Raw genomic sequence first — 24,051 nt, 5'->3', positions numbered from 1 at the left:
TCCATCCTTCTCCGTGTGTTGATGAGACTCCAGTAGCGCTTGGGATTGCTGCGGACGTTTTCAGTGACAGTGTCTACGTGTGTTTTGTAGTCTCTTCTGACCATAAACCTCGCGTGGCGGCGGATTTTAACGAAGGTATTGTGAGTGTGTGGGTTAGAGAAGTCTTTCCACAGGCGCCAAGCTCTCTTCTTATTAAATAGTATCAGTCTGGTCTCTTGTGATATCCAGTGTTGATGTTTGCTAGTAGTATCCTGTTGTGCAGGTAAGAAGTCTTTAATTGCAGCTTGACTGAAGAATTGTTTTCGTGTCTCCACTCTTACTCTGTGTTGGAATATCTGAATCAATTTCAAATTAAGTGTTCACTTCTACCCTGTAACCTTATGCCTTAATTGTTGTGTTGTGCTTCTTCCATGCTATCAGAAATATCAGATTCTATTTCGAGTTTTTCACCCACTAGCAGGAAACCCAGCTTTCAGAAAGCAGTTACACATAGTTGAAGCTGTAACGTTTTTCCATGTATTGGTTATCCACGAAATTGTCTGGAGAACATTCAGTCCCTTTATCAGTGTTTGAAGGGTTACTTCATTTCCATTAAGTTCTGATACAGTGTGCTTCATCACTGTCTGTCTGGTCATAACCTTGAAGTTCTGGATCACTCCTTGGTCAAGTGGCTTAGAAACTGATGTTATATTTGGTGGGAAAGAGACGATCTTCTCATTTTACAACTTAATTGTATCCAGATGCGATGCTGCATTATCGAAGAATAACAACACTTTTCGCAGTTGGTGTATCATTTTTCTGTCCAGTTGTCGTGTAATTACTTCTCTGGTCATTCATGCCTTCCTATGAGCTTACCATTCAATGCCAAACTTCATAAATTTCATATTCTTAAAACACCTGCCTATCACAAAGGCCTTCTCCCATTCTCAACTTTTACTTACACATAACAAGACCGTAAAAGTTTCTTTTGCAACTTTTCCACCAGTACAAAGATTTCCTTTGAAACAAAGTTGTCAGGTAAAGCACGAAAAAATAATCCAGTTTCATTGGCATTCAAAATATTTTCCGTTGAATACCCGTCTACGATTGAAGGTACTTTTTCTTGCCACTTTCCAACAATCTCAATATTAACACTGGATGATTCTCCACAAATTGCTCTGAAATTGATACCATGTCACTTTCTGAAACTTTCTAGCCAACAGTTTGAGGCTTTGAAATCTCCAATACCTAATTCTGCTGTGAATTTTAATGCTTTCGCTTGTATCATTGGTCCTGATACAGGAGCATTCCGACTTCTTATTTTACCGAACCGCTCTAGCGTTACCTTGTCGATGAGATCTCCACTATCACTTTGAAAAAGTTTAATGCACTGTTCGTTGTCATTTAAATGCCATTCTTTCACTAGTTCCTCTTGCTTTTTCACAGTTCCAGCTACCTGTGTCTTTCCAATCTTGAACACTTCGGACAGCGTACGCCCACCACACTTCTCACATTTATGATAGTCTATTATCATAAGATATAAATTTCATGATAATTGATCCGTATTGACCGGGCGAGTTGGCCATGCGGTTAGGAGCACGCAGCTGTGAGATCGCATCCGGGAGATAGTGGGTTTGAACCCCACTGTCGGCAGCCCTGAAAATGGTTTTCCGTGGTTTCCCATTTTCACACCAGGCAAATTATGGGGCTGTACCTTAATTAAGGCCACAGCCGCTTCCTTCCCATTCCTAGGCCTTTCCTGTCCCATCTTCGCCATAAGACCTGTGTCGCTGCGACGTAAAGCCAGTAGCAAAAAAAAATATCCATATTGAACTGTGATCACAATAATAGTTATTTTATTTATAGGGGCCACCTTTTCAATACAAAGTTGTGCAATATGTCACATTACATCTCCCTTTGGGACTAGTTTCATCCTAACTGTAGGCCATCATCAGCCATAACACAAATCACACAATTACATCGAATAAACCAAAACAATGTACAGACACGATGTCATAATAAACAGTGTGTAACCCATGGGAATTAAAATTAAGACTGGTTACTTGAATGTATTCTGTTAAAAGTTCAAGTGATTCAAGACCAGTGTAGTGACAACATACATACATACATACATACATACATACATACATACATACATACATACATAAATGCATTTTCATTATAGACTGTTATGCCTTTCAGCGTTCAGTCTGCAAGCCTCTGTGAATTTACTTAACATCGCCACAATCCTCTATTAGCACCTATTGCTGTGGCCTCATTTAGTTCTATACCTCTTATCTTTATATTGTTAGAAACTGAGTCCAACCGTCGTCGTCTTGGTCTCCCTCTACTTTTCTTACCCTCCATAAGAGTCCATTATTCTCCTAGGTAACCTATCCTCCTCCATTCACCTCACATGACCCCACCACCGAAGCCAGTTTATGCGTACAGCTTCATCCATCGAGTTCATTCCTAACTTAGCCTTTATCTCCTCATTCCGAGTACCCTCCTGCCATTGTTCCCACCTGTTTGTACCAGCAATCATTCTTGCTACTTTCATGTCTGTTACTTCTACTTATGAATAAGATATCCTGAGGCCACCCAGCTTTCGCTCCTGTAAAGCAAAGTTGGTCTGAAAACAGACCGATGTAAAGATAGTTTCGTCTGGGAGCTTACAGAATACTATTGATAGCAACTCTGAGCTCACTGCATTAGCTCTACTGCACCTTGATTCAATCTCACTATATTATACCATCCTGGGAGAACACATAACCTAAATACTTGAAATTATCTACCTGTGACAATAACATTAAAAATGATTAACCTATCAAGCGATACATTTCTTTTGAGGAGCTACTAACACAGAGGCACATTTTCCATAAAATGAAATGGCGTATGGCTTTTAGTGCCGGGAGTGTCCGAGGACATGTTCGGCTCGCCAGGTGCAGGTCTTTCGATTTGACACCCGTAGGTGACCTGCGCGTCGTGATGAGGATGAAATGATGATGAAGACGACACATACACCGAGCCCCAGTGCCAGCGAAATTAACCAATTATGGTTAAAATTCCCGACCCTGCCGGGAATCGAACCCAGGACCCCTGTGACCAAAGGCCAGCACGCTAACCATTTAGCCATGGAGCCGGACACATTTTCTATAAGGTACTGGGAAGTAACATATAGTGTGATACTCTTGTGTAGTATAGTATTTTTATCAGGTTCAAAAGTACAGAATATGTATTAAGCTGTCATAAATGATCATAGTACGAAGGGCAAGGCATCTGGCTCACTGAGGAAAGCAACAGGAACTTACGGTGAGATACTTTTAATTGGTCAGGTATTTTCATCAGGTTTAAAAAGCAGTCTCACTTTCAAGCTGTTAACATGATTATAGTGCCAAGGGCAAGGAAAGAGAATCTCGCTCAGTGAGGAAAGCAACAGGAAACCTACAATAACATACTCTTGTGTACAGACATGATAAATAATTGAAAATATTCTAGCTGATTATTTACGTCTTCAATTTGTACATTCAGTCCAGGTTGCCCCATTAATGTAAATCTCGGCCGTTCAGATCCTATCTTTGTCCATACATCCAGCAGAATATCACCGCTAGTGCTACCGTCACGTTCACTTGAGTCCCTTTCACCATTGCACTCGCTATCTCCTGACATTTCAACATTAGTCTCACTATCAGATGACACATCACTCTCTGAATTGTTACGGTGTAATAAATGAAACAGTTCTTCTTCTCGCAGACATTTCCAAGCTCTGCTTGCACATGTCATAATGCACTATCTACAACTCTCAGCAGCCTGGCGGCCGGTACTGGCTGGCGCCAGCTGCGCGCAGAACGAAAGCATTTCGCCCGGTCACGTGGTTTTAGGAGAGTGCTGCTGCTGTAGACAAAGCTCGAAGCTAACATACACGCATAAAGGAAAGCGATCTCAGATCATACGACGGAATAAGTCGTCATACCCATCGCCAAAAGTCATTTACAATGTGATGACGAAATATTCCGTCATGGCTACTTAGGAAGCCATGCGGCTATGACGATTTATTCCGTCATTCCTACTTGAAAGGTTAAACCTTGTACATAACACGTATGCATCAAGGCAAGGCTGTAGAATGTGATACACTCCGTTAAAAAGTTGCTTCCAGATAAATGTTCTTAAAATGCTGATTAAGATTAACACATAGAAGTTGAACTATGGCTGACACCTTACAAGTATTACATTCTGTTAAAAAGTTCAGTTGAGCCGACGTCAAGTTGTATTCACAAAGACATTTAAAAAATTGAACTAGGTAAATAAACACGTAATCAATGCACATGAGTGCGATGCATACTGTTAAAAAACTTGCTTCTGTTTAAAGTTTCTTGAATGTGCTGATTGTTGCGCATGAAGGTCTAAATAAATTGGTAGTTTCTAGAAGATGGTAAGATTTCGCAGTTCAGTGCGGACCGTGAGGTAGACCTTGTGCTGCAACGTGTGTAGCAGAGCTGGTTGTTGGCTTAGCCGAGAAGTGATTTGTGTTATGGCTGGTGATGGCCTACAGTTATGTTGAAACTAGTCCCAAAGGGAGATATAATGTGACATATTGCATAACTTTGTATTGAAAAGGTGGACCCTATAAATAAAATATGTAACTATTATTGTGATCACAGTTCAATACAGATCAATTATCATGAAATTTATATCTTATGATTATGCAAGTCAACCAGGCAAAACGAAAAGACTATTTATATTTAGGCTTAAAAGTCAAAATAGCCAAATTGGGCAAAGATATAGTTTCTTAAACAGTGTATTACGTACAATTTGACCCCTAATTTTCTTAAAGGTAACTTGAAAAGATATCGTATTTCCTCTCAAATCAATAGGACCCAAATTAGAACAAACATGATTTGGCTAAGGGAGGAGATTGAATTTCTATACTGGAAAAAATCTCTTTTGAATCATAGGTTGTATGAGACTCACCTCTTAACTGCAATAGAGTGTTCAATGGAATATATTTCAAACACAAGTTGATAATAGACTATTCACTGTGTTATCTAATAAATGGGAAACCCTAGAGAAAAAACTATGCACACTAAAGAACTCTTAAGCCTAACAACAACCATGTTAATGGAACCAGGAATATCACTAGTATGACAGATCATTTTCATACACAGATTATAAATTTATCCAGGGTACCTTTGATGATGACGAAAATTTGATTCTAGCAAAAGGTCCAAAACATAACTAGCCTAATCTCACTACCACTACCACTACTACTACTACTACTACTACTACTACTACTACTACTACTACTACAGAATCTGAACTAGCCATCAGTTTAATTGCCAATAGAAAAACAGGATGATGCAAGGTTTGAAATAAAAAGAAAATTGATTAACATTCTCACCCCAAATAATAATAGTAACCCCCTAACTATAACAGTAACAAAGATTCAATTATTGAACAGAAACGAATACGTGCACTTAAAAAGAAGGTTATTGATCATAATCTTATTGTCACAAAAGCAGACGAGGGCAACACAACTGTTATAATGGATGAAAATTAATATATAAGTAAAACAAAATAATTTTTTACAGACAGTGAATTTTCTACAGTTAAAAAGGACCCTAGTCAGAAAATCCAACGTCAACTTAAGCAAACCCTAAAGAATACCTCATACTTATCAACAGATCAGGGAAAAACTAAACTAATTAGCATGAATCCAGGTCTTCCCACTGCAAAAGCCCTTCCGAAAATACACAAGACCTGCGTTCCCATTCACCCGATCAACTATAGACCAAGCCCTCTATACAAAGCATCCCAATTCGTCCAAAAGTTTTTAAGAAAGAATTATCAGTTTTTATCAAAAAAATCCATTAAAAATACTACAGAATTGATAGATAAACTAAATAAGTTTAGTATCCAACCTAATCATTCCCTTCACTCATTTGACATTGTAAATATGTATCTTAGTATACAAACGTCTAAATTATACCCTATCATAGAAAACAATTTATGTAAACACAGCTAAGTACTTTACAGATACAAGATTTTATGTCTATCCTAGAATTGGTTGTAAATAACTACTATTTCATTTTTGATAGCGTCATTTATCAGCAAGAAGGTTTGGCTATAGGATCGCTGGCCTCGGGTATCTTAGCTGAGATTTACTTGGATTTTTTAGAACATACCAAAATAGATGATAATAATAATAATTTTGACATTCTATTTTGGGCTAGATATGTATATGATACTATAGTAATTATGGATGAGAATATAACTGACGCTGCTACCACTCTCTTTAATCTCAATAATATTGATCCAACATAAAATTCATGCTAGAATGTGAAAATGAACGAAAAAACATTTTAGACTTGACTATCATTTGACATTCAGGCTCCTTAAAAGATTTTCAGGAAACCTACTCAAACAGCCTCCACAATTCATCAAGATTCTTCACATCCCCAAATCCATAAACCAATGTAGCATTTAATGTACCAATGTCCAAAGGAGACCTCAAAAAATAGTTCAACACTATTCGCAAGATTGCAAAATGTACTGGCTACAACAGTTTTTTCATTGAATTAATAATCAATAGATACAAGCATCGCCCTTTAACCACGTTAAAAAAAGAGAAAAACCCAATGTTTCCTTATTTTCTACTTTCACGTTCAGTAAAGAAATTGATGAAGTCACTGACGTTTTTAAGAGATATAATGTAAAAATAGCCTTTAAAACAAATAATAAGCTCTGAGGTACGCACTGTCCAATGAGCGCCGACACTTTCTTCTGTGTACCGGCTCCTTGAGTTCGCTCCAGTCTATGCATACTTGTTTCCCTCAGCACGCTCTGGTGCAGCGGGTCCAGGACCTGCTGGCCAGGTGTTCAGATGCCAGCACCAGAATCATGTTTATGTGGCTCCCAAGCCACATGGGTGTAGAGGGAAATGAATTAGCAGATCAGGCTGCCAAGGAGGCAGTTACACTACCCCCGTTGCCTTTCAAGGTTCCAGAAAGTGATATTCGCACTCAGCTGAAGACATCTGGTTATGCTTCCCAATAAGCTGAGAGCAATAAAAGGAACAACGAAGGTATGGAGGACTTCCCTTCGTTCTTCGCGGAGGGAAGCAGTGGTATTATGTTGTCTTTGGATCGGTCATGGTATCCTGACTCACTCGCACCTTTTGAAAGAACCCCCTCCGGTGTGTACCTGCGGCGACCATCTTACCGTGGTACACATCCTTACGGAGTGTATGGACATGGTCGATCTTCGCCATAGTCTTAACCTCCCTAGTATAATCTCCCTTATGTTGCGAGATGATGAGCAGTCAGCAGACCTCGTCATCTGCTTTATGAGGGATGGTGGTCTGTAAATTTTAAATATCATATATCATGTCGTCCATCTCGTTCCATTAGGGGCCGATGACCTTCGATGTTAGGCCCCTTAAAACAACAAGCATCATCATCATCATCATCATCAAAACAAATAATAGAAATAAAACAATCTTACATAACTCTATAAACAAGATTAATAGTTTTCAAAATCAGGAGTATGTGGGATCAAATGTAACAGTTGTATTTTTCTTATGTTCGACAAACTGGGAGAAGCTTCCACATAAGGTACTTAGAACACGTCAATGAATTAAAATATAATAAATTTACAGCAGTTGGACAACACATGCTGCACTATTACAATCACAAATTTACCAACATAAAACAGGATATGGAAATCCTCAAGATTATGAATAAAGGACCCCTCCTTAACGTAACAGAAAGCTGTTTCATACATTTAGACCAGTATTTTAATCCACACTACATTCTTAATGACATTTCCAAAAAACCGAATATTTTGTATGACCTTCTTATTCACATTTTTAGAAACAAAAAAATCAAAGTTATAAATTGATTTTTCATTCTATTCACAGCACCTTCCCTCAGTAATCATCTATATTCCCACATCCCTCGGCCCTGCCTTGACCCTCTCCGTTTCTACTCCCCTTCCTTCCCCGCTCTCCCTTCTATTCCTCCCCGCACCTCCCCCTCTAGGCTTCCGTCGAACCTTATTCACTCCACTCCTCAGTTAAGCCAACATCCAGCTGCTCTGCTCCACACGTTGCAGCACAAGGTGAGTCCCATAAAACATATGTCACGTAACCGATACTCTTCCTTTCAGCAAAACTTTCACTTCTTTTGCTACCGCTTTTACCCACACCTGTGGGGTCGCGAGTGCGAACTGCGTCGCACATGTGGGTTTAGCCCTGTTTTACGGCCGGATGCCCTTCCTGACGCCAACCCTGTATGGAGGGATGTAATCACTATTGCGTGTTTCTGTGGTGGTCGGTAGTGTGGTATGTTGCCTGAATATGATGAGGAGAGTGTTGGGACAGACACTTATACTCGGTCCCCGAGCCAGAAACCTTCCAAACCGAAGGCCAGTAACTGACCACTCAGCCAACAAGTTGGACGAAACTTTCACTAATCTTGGCTATAATTTTTTTAGGTCTACCTCATGGTCTGCATTGAACTATGAAATCTTACCATCTTCTAGAAACTACCAATTTATTTGGACCTTCATGCGCAACAATCATCAGCATTTCAAGAACCTTTAAACAGAAGCAACGTTTTTAACGGCATGCATCGCACTCATGTGCATTGATTATGTGTTTATGTACACAGTTTAATTATTTTTAATGTCATTGTGTGAATACTACATGACGTCGGCTCAATTGGATTTTTTAACAGAAGGTAACATTTGTAAGATGTTAGCCTTAGTTCAACTTCTATGTGTTAATCTTAATCAGAATTTTAAGAACAATTATCTGGAAGCAACTTTTTAATGGATTGTATCACATTCTAGAGCCTTGCCTTGATGCATACGTGTTATGTACAGGGTTTAATCATTTTTAATGTTATTGTCGCTACACTTGTCTTGAATCACTTGAACTTTTAACAGAATGCATTCAAGTAACCAGTCTTAAGTTTAATTCCCATGGGTTACACAAAGTTTATTTTAATGACATTGTGTCTGTATATTACTTTGGTTTATTCGATGTAATTGTGTGATTTGTGTTATGGCTGATGATGGCCTACAGTTAGGTTCAAACTAGTCACAAGGGGAGATGAATGTGACATATTGCACAACTTTGTATTGAAAAGGTGGACCCTATAAATAAAATATTGAACTATTATTGGGATAGTCTGTTATGCCAACCTTTCCTTTTGGAGTTAAAAACTTCCTCGGAGCCATGTTAAAATACACCAGCTTACTAACGTAAAACTGAACACATCTAAAGCCCACGAGTCAATTAATAGTAATCTAACAGTGAAGGTACAAATTCCAATGATGTTGAGCATGTCTGATCACACAACTTCTGGGAGTGAGAGCATAGCTTAGTGTTGCCTTCCAAGAATGTGTACAACCTGCATGGCAAGTCACTGTGCATGCCATTCTTGGAAGTACTGAACCCTTGAACTTACCATTCCACCGTTGGTCGTCTGCCTCAGCTGCTTCAGTAGAGCAATATCATACTCTTGGATCTTGGGGTCGTTAAGAGTTTTTTCTGTCACTACATCGACCAAATGATAGGGTTTAGAGGAGAGCATACCTACTTGAAATGAGGAGCAAAAATGTGCTTACTTAAATATTTTATTCAACGTAAACCACAGTAATTCATTAATTAGATTTGCAAGAAAAGTCACTTCATATTTTTTCAACGTGTTTTAATGTTTTACTGAAATTATTTATTATTTATTATTTTCTTTCAAGGAATGAAAATGTAGTGTAAAATTCGTGGACAGCAAAACCCAGAAAACAAGAATAAAACCTTAAAATCGGGGACCATTGATCCAAACGATAACTGGGAGTTAATCCACACGATCCGTGGAAAATCTGACCTTCAATAAGTAGAATTCCACATTTACATTTAATTAAGATTATCCACCAGTCTGCTATCCTATCAACATTTAATTAAGATTATCCACCAGTCTGCTATCCTATCAGATATTGGAACATCCCCCGAATGGACCCTTAGTCGGACCAAATCGATACCAAGCTCGATAGCTGCAGTCGCTTAAGTGCGGCCAGTATCCAGTATTCGGGAGATAGTGGGTTCGAACCCCACTGTCGGCAGCCCTGAAGATGGTTTTCCGTAGCTTCCCATTTTCACACCAGGCAAATGCTGGGGCTGTACCTTAATTAAGGCCATGCCCGCTTCCTTCTCAGTCCTAGCCCTTTCCTGTCCCATCGTCGCCATAAGACATATCTGTGTCGGTGCGACGTAAAGCCAATAGCAAAAAAAAAAAAAAAAAAAAAAGAGAACCAAATCGACTATCAGTTGCTTTGGATAGGTTGCAAAATATTACTAGAAAGCATGGTGTTCATTACAAGTTAACAGCAATTGTCACAATCAAAAATTAAAATTTCACCATATATTGTCATCTCATGACACCCTTAAGTTACAGAGGAATCCAGATGCGGAAACATGCCTCACCCCAAACAGATGTTTAGAAGGAACCAACAACACTTGATCCGGTGGGATCTTTCGTTACATCATTCTGATAGAACGAAAACTGCAAAATGCATGGAAACATTACTTCAAAGTGATAAATCACTTGAAAATGTTCTTACTAAACCAGCTTTCAGGTTATAAAACAATTACGTCAAGTTTGTTAAATTACAAGTCCACAATATAACACAAATAAAAGGAAATCTTTCCAAGTTTCTATAACTACAACTACCATTACAAATCTGTCTACTTACACTTGTCCCATTAAACTAAACTACAAGTGATCGGTAGATCAACGTCTCACATAAAATAGTGAATAACAAAAAATGAAAATAAAATATATATTAACAGCAGACGAATCAAAACCGCATTCATAGTGTAAATCGTACAAAAAAAATAACTAAGTATCAACACATGGCATTATCATAATATATCGTACACCCGAACGATAAATCTTAAAGTAAAGTAAAGTAAAGTAAAGTAAATAAATATAAACAAAAGTTCATCGAGCTCGAATGCGCGCGGCTAAGCAGTAATGATCAGTCTCCATTAGCTAGGTTTCCACGTGGGACAACCCTTACGTTCATGCCACTGCTAACGCAATGCTATTATAGGAGCACCTTCTGGCTAGTAAGAATTATGCCAAAACATGGCCCGAATAGTACCTGCTAATATCTTTCACATTCGTATCCATTACTGCAAACATTAACATTGTTGAAGTCTATTCGCAAAAATGTCTAACCTATGATTTGACTATGTACAGATGACATCCTGATCCTGTTGTTGAACCAATGTTACAGTGTCTACTCATCCTTAAGTTATATAATGCCAGCGGATCCTAAATATATCGTTGAGCCAATGTTATGGTATCTACACATCATTCATACTGCCAGCTGAAATCGACACTTTAACCTAATGTCCGAATATTTAAATGTGATCCTCGTTCAAACTCTAACATTCACTACAAAAAATGAACTCGAACATGGAAATATTACTTTGTCTATTTCCTTCAATAAAGCGTGAAATCGAAATTAAACAACATGCCCAAATAGTTTAATCTATTCCTCACTACAATCTCAACACATGCATTGAAGTTCGCTACATAAAAATAAACTCAACTCTCATTTGATTTTATGTAATATCACTGAAAACAGTAATCACTACCATCACGATATTCACGACATAACTCGAGTGAGGCTCCAACTGGCCTTTCATCTCAACATTCGAAACATGTATCACCGTGAACTGTCCAGTGAAGTTACTTCTCATCAATCTACTCAGGCTAAACTATCATTCTATTAATATTCATTTTTTCACACCCATAATGTTAGTCAGCGATAATTTCGTCTTGTTAAGATACAGAATAGAATTCAATTTACAATAATCCAGTATTATCTTGACCGTGTGTCAGAATGTATTTCGTTCGTGAGGTCGGTTATCACAAAATGCACTTCGCTGGTATCAAATAGAACCGTCACTTAGACTTATTTGCTGTTACCTACAATCTTATATAAGATAGTAATTATGGGAGAAATATCAACTTGTACTTAAAATAGATGTTACAACACGCTCACTTGGATTTGACAGCCTGTAAATTCATCAACCGTTCTGGATTGCTACAGGATATCGTACATCTTATACAGCCTGCCTCAGAAATATTACACCTCAACTTATACGCCATGTCACAAAAATTCCTCTCCGTCGAAATTCAGGACCCCTTTTCCTCGGCATCCTGCTCATGCTACATCACTCATAAAATACAGGCACACTCTGCCTTTAACATCTTCCTAACTATTCTCACAATATTTATTTTCCATTATAATCCATTTTCTCCTTGTTTGAAACTTTTTAAATACAAGTGATCCCATGACCAACCAACTTTATAATGAACTCATAATTTGCTTCTCTAAATTTTTCCTAACCTCAGGAGCAAAATAGCATACCGTGATTTTCTGTATTACAGATACACGGTGTCATAAAATTTAAGTTTCCCAAAAATGCCAACCTTATCATACTTCCCTGGATTTCAATATAAACTGCAAATCTCATTTATAACTGTTGAACGCATAATTTATCATCTCAAAATTTATTCTGACATGAATATTATTATTATTAATTTTTAGTATTATTTATTTTTGGATACATCGTTATTTGACTTTAACGCACTTATAATGGTTATTTTATCATTCATTATTTTAACTTTTACTGGTCTGAATATTATTTCATTTATTTTCATTGCAATATTTAACTTTACTTTTACATTTTTTAAAAGAAATTTAAACACATTTTACAGTCTCATGCGCTGACATAAATAATAGACAATTCGCCTCCACACTAGAATAATAAGACACTTCCTCGTCAACTTTATTACACACGCCACTTATACAACACGATCTTCTGATTTATTAATTAATTCATTAATTTAAAGGGACAAGCATTTATATCTCTAACTACAAAACATAATGTTTAAATTAGACAGACCTGTAAATTGTAGTCGTTTTGGCATGGCATTATCTGGGCTTCATCTTGTGCCAGCAACCTCCAATTTACCCCTTCATAATTGCAGGGTACATTCTTCTCTTAAATATTACCTTATATATACACAGATTTTACACTTGTCTTGAGGCAACACACGTTACCATAAATTATTCTATACACATATAACAGCTAAACCTCCTTGTTTCATATCGAGAACTCAACTAATGCAGCTTGTGGAATCTTCGCAACTCTTTTCTAACCAAATGTTCACAGGTGTGATTGACTGTACGACATAAAGCATATCTCCGCCAGACTATCGTCTTCCGTTACCGATTATAAAAAAATAACATTGTCCGCAGTAATTCACAGAAACTATCTATGAATCTGCGGTCTCCCTCTTGTGGACTTTAGCTTCATCAAGTATTTCCCAAAATTCTTAATTACTTATTTCTTTGTTAATGACAGTGCCGAAATCTCTCGCAAGGAGGGTTATTATCCAGAATTTACATTATTAATTATCCGAGGTCTGCCGAAAGGTTCCGACCTTGTTAGAATGTTAGGTGGCTCGCTCCCCACGGTGAGTTGACATGCCATGGAGCGCGAGATGAGCTTGCAATAAAAAATGTAGTTGCACTCCATTTTAGAGATGAAATATTTTTTTAGCAAGGTAGAATTATGGGTTCAGTACCACCTGTGCAAAAAGTAAGTGAATGCTGTATGGGCAGTTTTACTTGTTTTTCACATTACCTTAATTAAAGCCACTGTCGCTTCTGTCCCATGCCTAGCCCTTTCCTACCACATCACCGTCATAAGATTTATCTGTATTGGTGTGACGTAAAGTACATTGTAAAAAATATATATTTAGGAAAAGGTGCATGTCAACAGTAATCTTTGTGCTGTATGTTACAGGTCAGTGGCAAGTTGAAGGATGGTGAAGTTGTATCTGGCAACTATAATACAGTATTATTTGCTGTAGGACGTGAAGCTTGCACAAAAAATATAGGCTTGGCAGAAATAGGTGTCATTTTGAATACAGAGTAAGGCTTCTTCTTCTTCTTGTTTTTTTTTAAACTTGCATAATTATAAGAATTTAATTTATCTCGAAACAGTGTTTGTTTCATCTGTCAGATAAAATTTCTGTGTTCTCTTATGTGTTGAAAAGTGTCTTTCATACCTTTTTTCAATTATTTCAGCAACGGGAAAGTTATCTGCGACGATGAAGAAAAATCCTCTCTCGACCATGTGTATGCTATTGGAGATGTCTTGGATGGCAGGTTAGAATTGACACCTGTGGCAGTAGAAGCTGGCCGTAATTTAGCACAAGTAAGTCATCTTAATATGCCATTGTTCAACTTTGAAGTCCAAGTAAACAACTTCGGGCACATGCTTTCTAAAATACTCATCATTTTTCATCATTTTCATTTCCCCTTCTCCAGCTCCTGCCAGATCAGGGTGTTGATACCACTTCTCCACCATTGTCTCTCCTTCCATCACTCCTCTTCAGTAATTGTATTCCAGTCCAGTCTTCTTTTTCTGATACTGTTCTTGAAAGAGTCCATTGATCTTGCTGTGGGCCTCCATCTTGCCCTCTTTCCTTTTATCTTGGCCTCCAACAATTGTTTTGGTATTCTTCCCTCCTCCATCCTCATTACATGTCCAAACCATCTCAGTTTTCTTCCTATCACTCAGTTTTTCTACCTCTATATCTTTTCTGACCTCAACTTTTCTTACTCTGTTTCTACTTGTCTTCCCTACCATACTCCTCAGGAACTTCATCTCACTGGCCTGAATTTTACATTTCATCTTGTACATTATCTCTTTACATTTCATTACTGTTTTCCTGAAATACCACCCGATTAAAAACTCTGGTAGACCATATGCACCACTAGCGATGTAGTGAAAAGCCTACTGAATTCATTTATATACGCGTATTAATAAATATTCTGATACAGTATTTTCCTAATTCTGCTTATAAATAATGTTTAAAAATATGAAGCTCAGAATATTTTTCTGTTAGGCTACACAAAAGTAGACTGAAAGCACTAATGAACTGGAAATAACAGGAACAGTTTTGTAAATTATGAAAATCATATAACTCACAAACTACAAAATCAACTCTCACTATTGCTCAGAAAGTTAATAGAGATACGGTAGGTGGTACTCACGACCTATGTTGTATTCAGATGCTACATTCCCTTCATTCCGTCATTAGTTGAGTTATGTGGAGTTCAGATTTATTACCTCACATTTGACTTACCAAAGCTGTCTATTTCCTCCTTTCTCTCTCTCTCTCTTTTCTTTTCTTTTCTTTTCTTTTCTCATTGTTTTTTGGTGTTAGCTTCATTTCCTAGCACTGAGGAGTATATATATTCTGATTTCCTCCAGGAGCAGTTTCCTCACTTCCACAAGAGGAAGTATTTTCTCATACTTATGAACCAGATTTGTTAATGGCTCCGTTCGTCCCTGATTTGTTACGTAGTTTTTCCATTTTGAACAGGTGATGGGTACTTTATCTATAACAATTGCAACATTGTCTTCAAAAAAATAAAAAAAAATAAAAAAGAATATTCACTAAACATAGTTTGGATACTTCTCCATTTTCTCATTATAGTCTTATGTAGAGCCAGATTCAGGTAAGAGTAATCCTTCCATGAAACACTTTTCTCATTGCAGGTATTTTAATCATTAAACACTTACCGTATTTACTCGTGTATTAGATCCCCTCGCATATCAGACCTCGCTTGGCTTTTCGAGACGAAGACAATCTTTAGTATATTGCACAAGAGGCGTATGCGAGTTTCCAATAATTAAGTTGACACTCCAAAGAGAGATAGAACTTCCAACCTCAAAGACCCTATGGGCCTAGTACCCACGACACGGTACCTTAACACATTCCCACAGGGAAACGATGAACCTTAAAAGCTTACAAGCTTTTACACTTTCAACACTTGCTGCCCTTACTTCACAGGGAAGCAACAACACAACATTTGGATCAGAAGTATCTAGGAGAAACAGCAACAGTAGCTCATACTGCAAGGCCAAGGATCACTTAAATAGAATGTTCAATAGAAACAGGCAAAAACAAATAGAATGAGATGTTGAACCCATGACATGACTACAATAAAACCTAATGGCGTACTATAATCAGCACATATCATGCAAACAAACGAGGTCTTACAAGGTGACTCCGTAAGGCCGATAATGGGCAATGTAGTTATGCATGATGTAATATGAAAGGTGACGAAAATGTACCTGTTTACGGAGTGAGTTGGCCGTGCAGTTAGGGGCGTGTAGCTGTGAGCTTGCATTCAGGAGATAATGGGTCCAAACCCCACTGGTTTCCCCATTCATACCAAATGCTGAGGCTGTTCCTTAATTAAGGCCACAGCTGTTTCCTCCCCACTCCTATCCCATCGTCGCCATAAGACCTATTTTTGTCAGCGTGACATAAGGCAACTTGTAAAAAAAATTAGTACCTGTCTGTACGGTGATGACGTGGTCATGCTAAATGATGACAGGACATCAATACAAGAAGTGCGCGACAAACTAGAGGAATGGTCTCCTGATAATGGTATGCACATAAACTAGAATAAAACTAGGAACATGAAGTTTCATAAAGGAGGAAAGCTGGTGACAAATGACACACACCTGCGGAAATTAGACTAGAAATGTGAATTTAATTTCTTGCAATAGAAATAGGTAAGTTGTTTAAATATTTAGGGCTGACAAGTTGTTAAAATATTTAGGACCGAGCTCAATAGCTGCAGTCGCTTAAGTGGAGCCAGTATCCAGTATTCAGGAGATAGTGGGTTCGAACCCCACTGTCGGCAGCCCTGAAGATGGTTTTCCGTGGTTTCCCATTTTCACACCAGGCAAATGCTGGGGCTGTACCTTAATTAAGGCCACGGCCGCTTCCTCACCACTCCTGGCCCTTTCCTATCCCATCGTCACCATAAGATCTATGTGCGTCGGTGCAACATAAAACAACTTGTAAAAATATATATATATATATATTTAGGGGTGACACTACAGGTTACAGGACTCTCTTTCATGAAGCATATTGTCCCCTTTTCCAGGGTACTTCAGCCAGTAAACACAAGGTGCCTCAGCGTGGTACATTTGTGTGACTGGCCTTACTTTGTTGAGACATTTCATTATAAATTTATAAAATGGGGTTGAGGCTAGGAAAGCTTGTGGTGAATCAAATGAAAAATTACAAACCGGTAGACTTAATTTAAAAAAAAAAAAAAAAAAAAACTGTAAAATAAAGATCATTCTTCTTGCAGTCATTTGACTGAAACTCTTACAAAACTGAAATCTTGCTTCTTGGTGTGAATTTATACAAACTTATCAATCTTTAATAAGCCATTGATATCTTCTTGTCTGGTGACCACGTTGCCATTAATAAATATCTGAAAGTTAATAAGAAAATAACTTCCATTGGTGGTAGTACTGGAATTATTTTCAAATCATCAAATATCTGACCAATCTTGTCATAATTTTCTTACTAACAGATTCAAATCTGCTTAATTCTCCACCATGCGAGTTGAAATTATCCTTCTCTTTCTCAAAATCATTGTTAAAAAATTAATTATTCCTCTGAGAATATTATCCCTCTTACATTTCAATTCTAATTAATAACTGAATTACACTGAGTGGCCAAAAATCATGGGTAGACACTGAATATGATGTTAATAACAAGTTGCTCCTCCATGAGCCTTCAAAATAGCAACAATATGGTGAGGCATCGCCTCTACAAGGTGTTGGAATCGGTCTGGAGGGATCTGGACCCACGCATCTTGCACTGCTACCCACAATTGGTCTTGTGTAGTTGGTACAGGGTTCATGGAGAGTACACCAGCATCAACAGCATCCGATAAATGCTCGATTGGATTAAGATCGGGGAATCTGGAGGACCAATCCATGGTCGTAACTTTACTGGAGTGCTCCTTAAGCCACCTGTATGCCACCACAGGGCGGTTTCATGGCTCATTGTCCTGTTGAACCTTGGCATCTCTAGGGCCAGAAAGGGATGCAAATGATGAATATGTAAATTGTAAATAATTTGTTTCACATCTCAGCCAGAAAATGTGCACCTGTCAGTGCCCCCTGCAGCCAGACAATGGGGTCTAATTGTGACCGTGAAAACGCCGCCCAGACCAGAACTGAGCCACCTCTTGCCTGGACACAACCTTTTTGACACACAGGATCCATAGCTTCATGGGGCATACGCCACACTCCCACACGCCCATCAGCTCGATACAACTGGAACTGGGATTCATCGGACCATACCACACGCCGCCATTGTTCCATGGTCCATTGCCGATGTTCACGGGCCCATGATCGTCGTTGAGCTCTGTGTCAAGGTGTCAACTTTCCCGATTTAGGCGGGATACTTCCGATTATTTAGAGTTTTTCCCGCCTCCCAATTATTCTATTATTTCTCCCGATTTTAACTTATTTTTTGGTGAACTTCAAACATGTGTTTTCAAATCCCTCCATTTCAGCTTTTTAACGCCAGTGGCCGGAAGTCCTTCACTCATTGGTTGCTTTCAAACGAAATATCGACGTTTATTAATGCGAGAAATTTGCGCGAATGTGCAATGTTAATTGAAACCTGTATATCGTGATGTGTATATCGATTGTCAATCTCTTGTTCTCGCGTGCTATTTTTGTGTTTATTCACATCAGTCTAGTCGATTCCATTCTCTTTGGTCAATTCTAGAGACTAGTCGCTAGATATTGAGTCTTTCTTAGTAATTTAGTGACAGAATTTCAATGATAACGGCTAGTGACTTTTCTAGAGATTTTAGGAGCCATTTGGAGACAATTCTGACTAATTTTAATTTATCTCAGTATAAATAAAATAAGAGTTCTCTCTGTACATTGCTCAGAATTTAAAAAGAATGATATTTCTGTACTGGTCATGACCATAGTAACAAGGGGAAATGGCACGTTTTAATTTTCTGTAATTTCTGTCTGTAGGTATGTACGCACGCTCATCACGAGAAAACGGCTGAAGAGAATTTAATGAAAATCAGTATATAATGTCGGGGAATAAGTCGCTACAATCTAGGCCATGAATAATTTTATTCACGCTGAGTGAAATGGTAGTTTAGTGGAAGGCCTAAAATTGTATTCTCAAATATTTTATGTTATTATTGCCCCTAGCGATAAATACTACGTAACTAAAGTTATATATTATTAAATTTTCTATCTTTTATGTCTTATACACTTTTACTGTACCAGCTATGATAACGGAAATATTCATGTTTGGGTATTTTTGCTAAGTCCATATCAGCGCCAAGGTATGAGAAAATGGGTGAACAGAATTTTATGTAAAGTCGGGGAATAAGGAACTACAGTCTATGCTATAAATATAAATAATTTTATTCACTCTGTTCAAAATGGTAGTTTAGGGGAAGGTGCCAAAAATTTAATTTTTAATTGCCTATTTTACTGGTCATATTGAAAAGTACTACATAACAAAAGTTTTAGAGAATACAATTTCCGATTATTTATGTCTTATTCAGTTTTGCAAGAGACAGTTCTCATGATTGATCCATATTGAAACTGACTTAAGCAAATTATCACAAAAATAATTTATTCTATCACCACCGCCTATTCAATACAAGCCACGTGCTACGTGAATGAAATCTACATAATACTATATACACTTCTCTTTCGTCCCTTGTAGGTAACCTTAAGGTAAAATGTCTGAAACATTATCTATTCATACGTGGATTACAATGAAAAATATATTACACATTAATGAAAATCAGTATATAATGTCGGGGAATAAGTCGCTACAATCTAGGCCATAAATAATTTTATTCACGCTGAGTGAAATGGTAGTTTAGTGGAATGGATTACAATGAAAAATATATTACACATTAATCCATGTATGAATAGATAATGTTTCAGACATTTGATCTTAAGGTTACCTACAGGCTGATGATGCCCTTAACAAGGGACGAAACATGTCCCTTAGAAGTGTATATAGTATTATGTAAATTTCATCCATGTAGCACATGGCTTGTATTGAATAGGTGGTGATAATAGAATACAATTGTATCTCCTGACAAGAGGGTGTCATGAAAGAAAGGACGACTCACTTTACATTAGATGCTCTAATATCACAGATTCAGAAGAAAAGTAAATGTTAAGGCCTCCAGCATAGAAAGCTCATAAAATTGATCAGCAATAACATTACATTGACCCTTGTTTGTTGTGATGTGCTTTGTGGATTCTGGTGCTGTTTATCTCTGATAGATGGGATTACTGCTGCGTATTGATTATAATAGTCTGCCTGAATATTGACGGGAAGTAGCTGGGGAGTGGGGAGTTATATCTCTCTCTTCTTTAGCGTGCCATTCCCCTGGTTCATAAATTTTCTGATACTACTGGTACATAACACACTGGATCATCATAGTATTCCAGCTATTCGATCCCTACTGTGAGGTAGTGATTTGAATGAGAAGTGTGCACACTTAAACGGAATAATTATGCAGGAGTGTTCGCGGCTGTCTGCAGCCTGGTCATTCTAGCTCTGAAACTTTGAACTGTTAGATCTACACCGTAGTACTTAGGCATAAAATCTCAAGGATAATTTAATAAAACCACCTATTCAATACTTTGTAGTAACTTTGTAACCATAGTACTTTTCGCTAAAAGTGAGAAAATGTGCTGTTTTCATTTTATCGAATATTTCGTATGACAGCATTGCTTTTAATCGCAACATTCATACTGGCGTCATTGTAATGACCTATCTTGACTTCAGTTGGGAAAACTATAAGGACAGTCTTTCTGAGAATTCAGTAGCAAGGCACGGATACATCAGCTAGTTATTTGATCCAAATAGCATTGCGCTTCGCATAATCGCATGGGCGCTTGATGCAATATATTAATCTGTGCATTTGCTAAGTAATGGCATCTAAATGCATGACTGATTCATACATGTGGAGCATGAGTTCATACTATTTTCGGTAGGCTTATCAGAGGCCGATCATCTCACTCACATAGCCTACTTCCTGTGAGGGAATAGAGATTTATAATATTTTAGCCTTGTAGCCTTGTTTAGCAACAGTCGGGCTACTGTATTGTATTGCGCATGACATGTAGAAAAAGCAGTTTTGACCAATTGTATCTCCTGATTTCTCCAGATTTTTCCTGATTTTCATATCAAAATCTCGTGATTTTTGGTTTTGTAAAGTTGGCAGTTATATGTCAGCAAAGGGACACGAATTTATCGTCAGCTGGTGAAGCCTGTGTGGTGCAGTTGCCTCCTTACAGTCTGGTAGAAATGTGTTCTTTTCTCCCAACATTCAGCTGGGCTGTGATCTGACTCATAGTAGCCCTTCGAGCTTCCAGTGTGGTTTTGCAGAGGCAACGTGATGTCTGTTCATTAAACACCTGTGGTTTTGCTGTGCGGCGGTTTACGCGGGTAGTAACATTGTCTCTGCAATATTGAAGATCCACCCTCAACACTGTTGACCTCGGAAACCTGAATTCGCATGTAATCTCCGCCGTGCTATGACCCATGTGGCTTGCGCCGATGATCATCCACCGTTCAACGTTGGTTAACTTGCAATGTATTGCCACCTTCATGACACTGTGACAGAATACTCGGGTACGCCATAGCTAGCCGCAATGCTCAAGGGGCACATTTTCTATTGGGACACCCCTTCCCATAACTTTTAGCCACTCAGTGTATATTTACTGACCACGTGGTCTAGAATATTCCTATCACTATCATCAAGTAAACTGTGAAATATTTACATAATTGTAAATTTGTTTCACATCTCAACACCTTCTTACACTTCAATTAATCCTGTACAAGAATCTACTATTGACATTCAGGAAGATTTTACTTACTCTCTCATCATAATCAATTTAATTAATTAATCATTGTCATGATTATTATTTCCACTCTAATGAATTTTAGAATTCATTTATACAGTTTAATTCATGGGAATTGATTATGAAAATATTTATTCAGTAAAGAATTAATTACTTCTGGATTGTTAATCCTGTTTCTATTGTTAATATAAGATATAACACGAGAATATGTTCACAGGCACATTTCTACAGTATAACACACACACATCCAAATACACGTTTATTAAATGTAATTTTACGTGACTTAATGGCATAGTTTGATGCAAGTGTAATAGACTGATATAACTTGAAAACAATATTCTTTAACCCATGGGTAAGTAATGCCAATATCGAGCTTTATTATTATTATTATTATTATTATTATTATTATTATTATTATTATTATTATTATTATTATTATTATTATTATTATTATGTGTGAGGTATGGCTGTGAAGTGTTTACATCCACTTATTAGTACCTATTGATATTATTTATGATCGTATTATCGGTGAGGTTATGTCGTGAAACATGTGCTATATATTTATGAGTTTAGTTAATGTAAGAACCTGTAATTAATAGTATATAATTTATTATTACCCGTATCTATGTTGTATAATCCACAGTAATATTGTAAACACACTGTAACATCCGGAATAACGTATCTTTGACACTAGATGGTTTTTTTTTTTTTATAGTTGCTTTACATTGCGCCGACACAGATAGGTCTTATGGCGACGATGGGACAGGGAAGGGCTAAGAGTGGGAAGGAAGTGGCCTTAATTAAGGTACAGCCCCAGCATTTGCCTGGTATGAAAATGGGAAACCATTTTCAGGGCTGCCGACAGTGGGGTTCGAACCTACTATTTCCCGAATACTGGATACTGGCCGCACTTAAGCGACTGCAGCTATCGAGCTCGGTCTAGATGGTTTTAGAATGTTCTTTACATTATAACTATGTTATTAGGCACTCTAGAATTTACGAGAAGGTCTGTTGTGACATATCCTTTTAGAAGCCTGGCCAGGCAACCTATACAAAGAGACAGTCTCGATGGTGGAATTGAGTTATTGTTTAACAGGAGTTGTTTTGATGAGACGTGTGTAGAAATCGTGTCTGAAGTATGTGAATTGGTTTTGTAGTTGACATGCAGTGGTTGCAGTCTCCTTGTGCTTCATGATAGGCAGTTGTTAAAAATGGTGGTTTGTTGATGTGTGTGTTTAATGTGAAGTTAAGTTGTAAATAAATTCATGTACGCCACTGACAGCATTTTGTGCGCGTCTTTGTGTATTATATCATTGATTTTTATTCTCATTCGCTGTCAGTACCCTGCAATATGTTCATCCTACGCAAGTTCTCACTCGTAGAAATATGTCATGAAATAGGGAAAGATTCACTTGTTTGAAATAATTCCGGATCAACAAATCTCCCTCAGGAATTAGAGGAATATCTACTTCAAATCTATGCTATCACTCACTCACATAAATGAGGGTTAATAGTTACATATTTTTATATTGCTTTTTGAGCCTCCTATTGAATGATTATTAATTTATTATGGACGATGTTTGCTCTAATTGCAGCATGTGCTCATTAATATCATCCATAATGCTACATAAATTGCCTTGCTTCAATATTCAATAAAATGGACAAAACCCGTACCGTATCTTCCAACAGTTTGAATTGAGCACATCTTTGCATTAACAGCAGTTATCATACACCTCTACCTATTTAATTACTCATTCTTTTAAACTATTCCCAATACTTTCATTTTCAGGATGATTTTTAATTCCTTCTTCTTCTTCTTCTTCTTCTTCTTCTTCTTCTTCTTCTTCATTCATTCCCTTTTCCAAATTCTCTCTGGGTATGGTAGTGTACCAAAGCCCTCCTCCTTACTCGACCTTTCCACCAATCCTCTTCTAGTACTTTATTGCTATTGACTCCTCTATTTGCAATACAGCCCACAACAGAGCTCCTTCATTTCATTCCAGGCTGTCCCCTAGACCTCTTTGCAGTCTTTGTATCCATGAATGTTCTCTTTGGTATTCTCTCTCCTGGCGTACTCGTCATGTGTCCAAACCATTTTAGCTTTACTATATCAATATCTTCTTGAAGTTTACACACTCCCACTCTTCTCCTTATTTCCTCATTTCATATTCTATCTCATCTTGTTTTCCCTGTATGCTCCTCAAGAACCTCATTTCAGCTGCTTGTATCTTACTTTGGTT

At 37.6% G+C, this 24,051-nt stretch overlaps 1 protein-coding gene across 1 annotated transcript in view; it reads left to right on the top strand.

Annotated features, from left to right (window-relative positions):
* The window catches only part of LOC136864399 (thioredoxin reductase 1, cytoplasmic), a 228,547-nt gene that overhangs the window by 170,497 nt on the left and 33,999 nt on the right, over nt 1-24,051 (top strand). Inside the window, exons 8-9 of the mRNA XM_067141343.2 lie at nt 13,862-13,989; nt 14,146-14,275. Of these exons, the coding sequence (XP_066997444.2) occupies nt 13,862-13,989; nt 14,146-14,275 (258 nt within the window). The remainder of the gene's footprint in view (nt 1-13,861; nt 13,990-14,145; nt 14,276-24,051) is intronic.

This window comes from Anabrus simplex, chromosome 2 (genome assembly GCF_040414725.1).
Source record: "Anabrus simplex isolate iqAnaSimp1 chromosome 2, ASM4041472v1, whole genome shotgun sequence".
In the NCBI taxonomy this organism is placed as follows: Eukaryota; Metazoa; Arthropoda; class Insecta; order Orthoptera; family Tettigoniidae; genus Anabrus; species Anabrus simplex.
The sequence above is the reverse complement of the archived record's forward strand: the minus strand, read 5'-3'. Positions and strand labels throughout refer to the sequence as shown.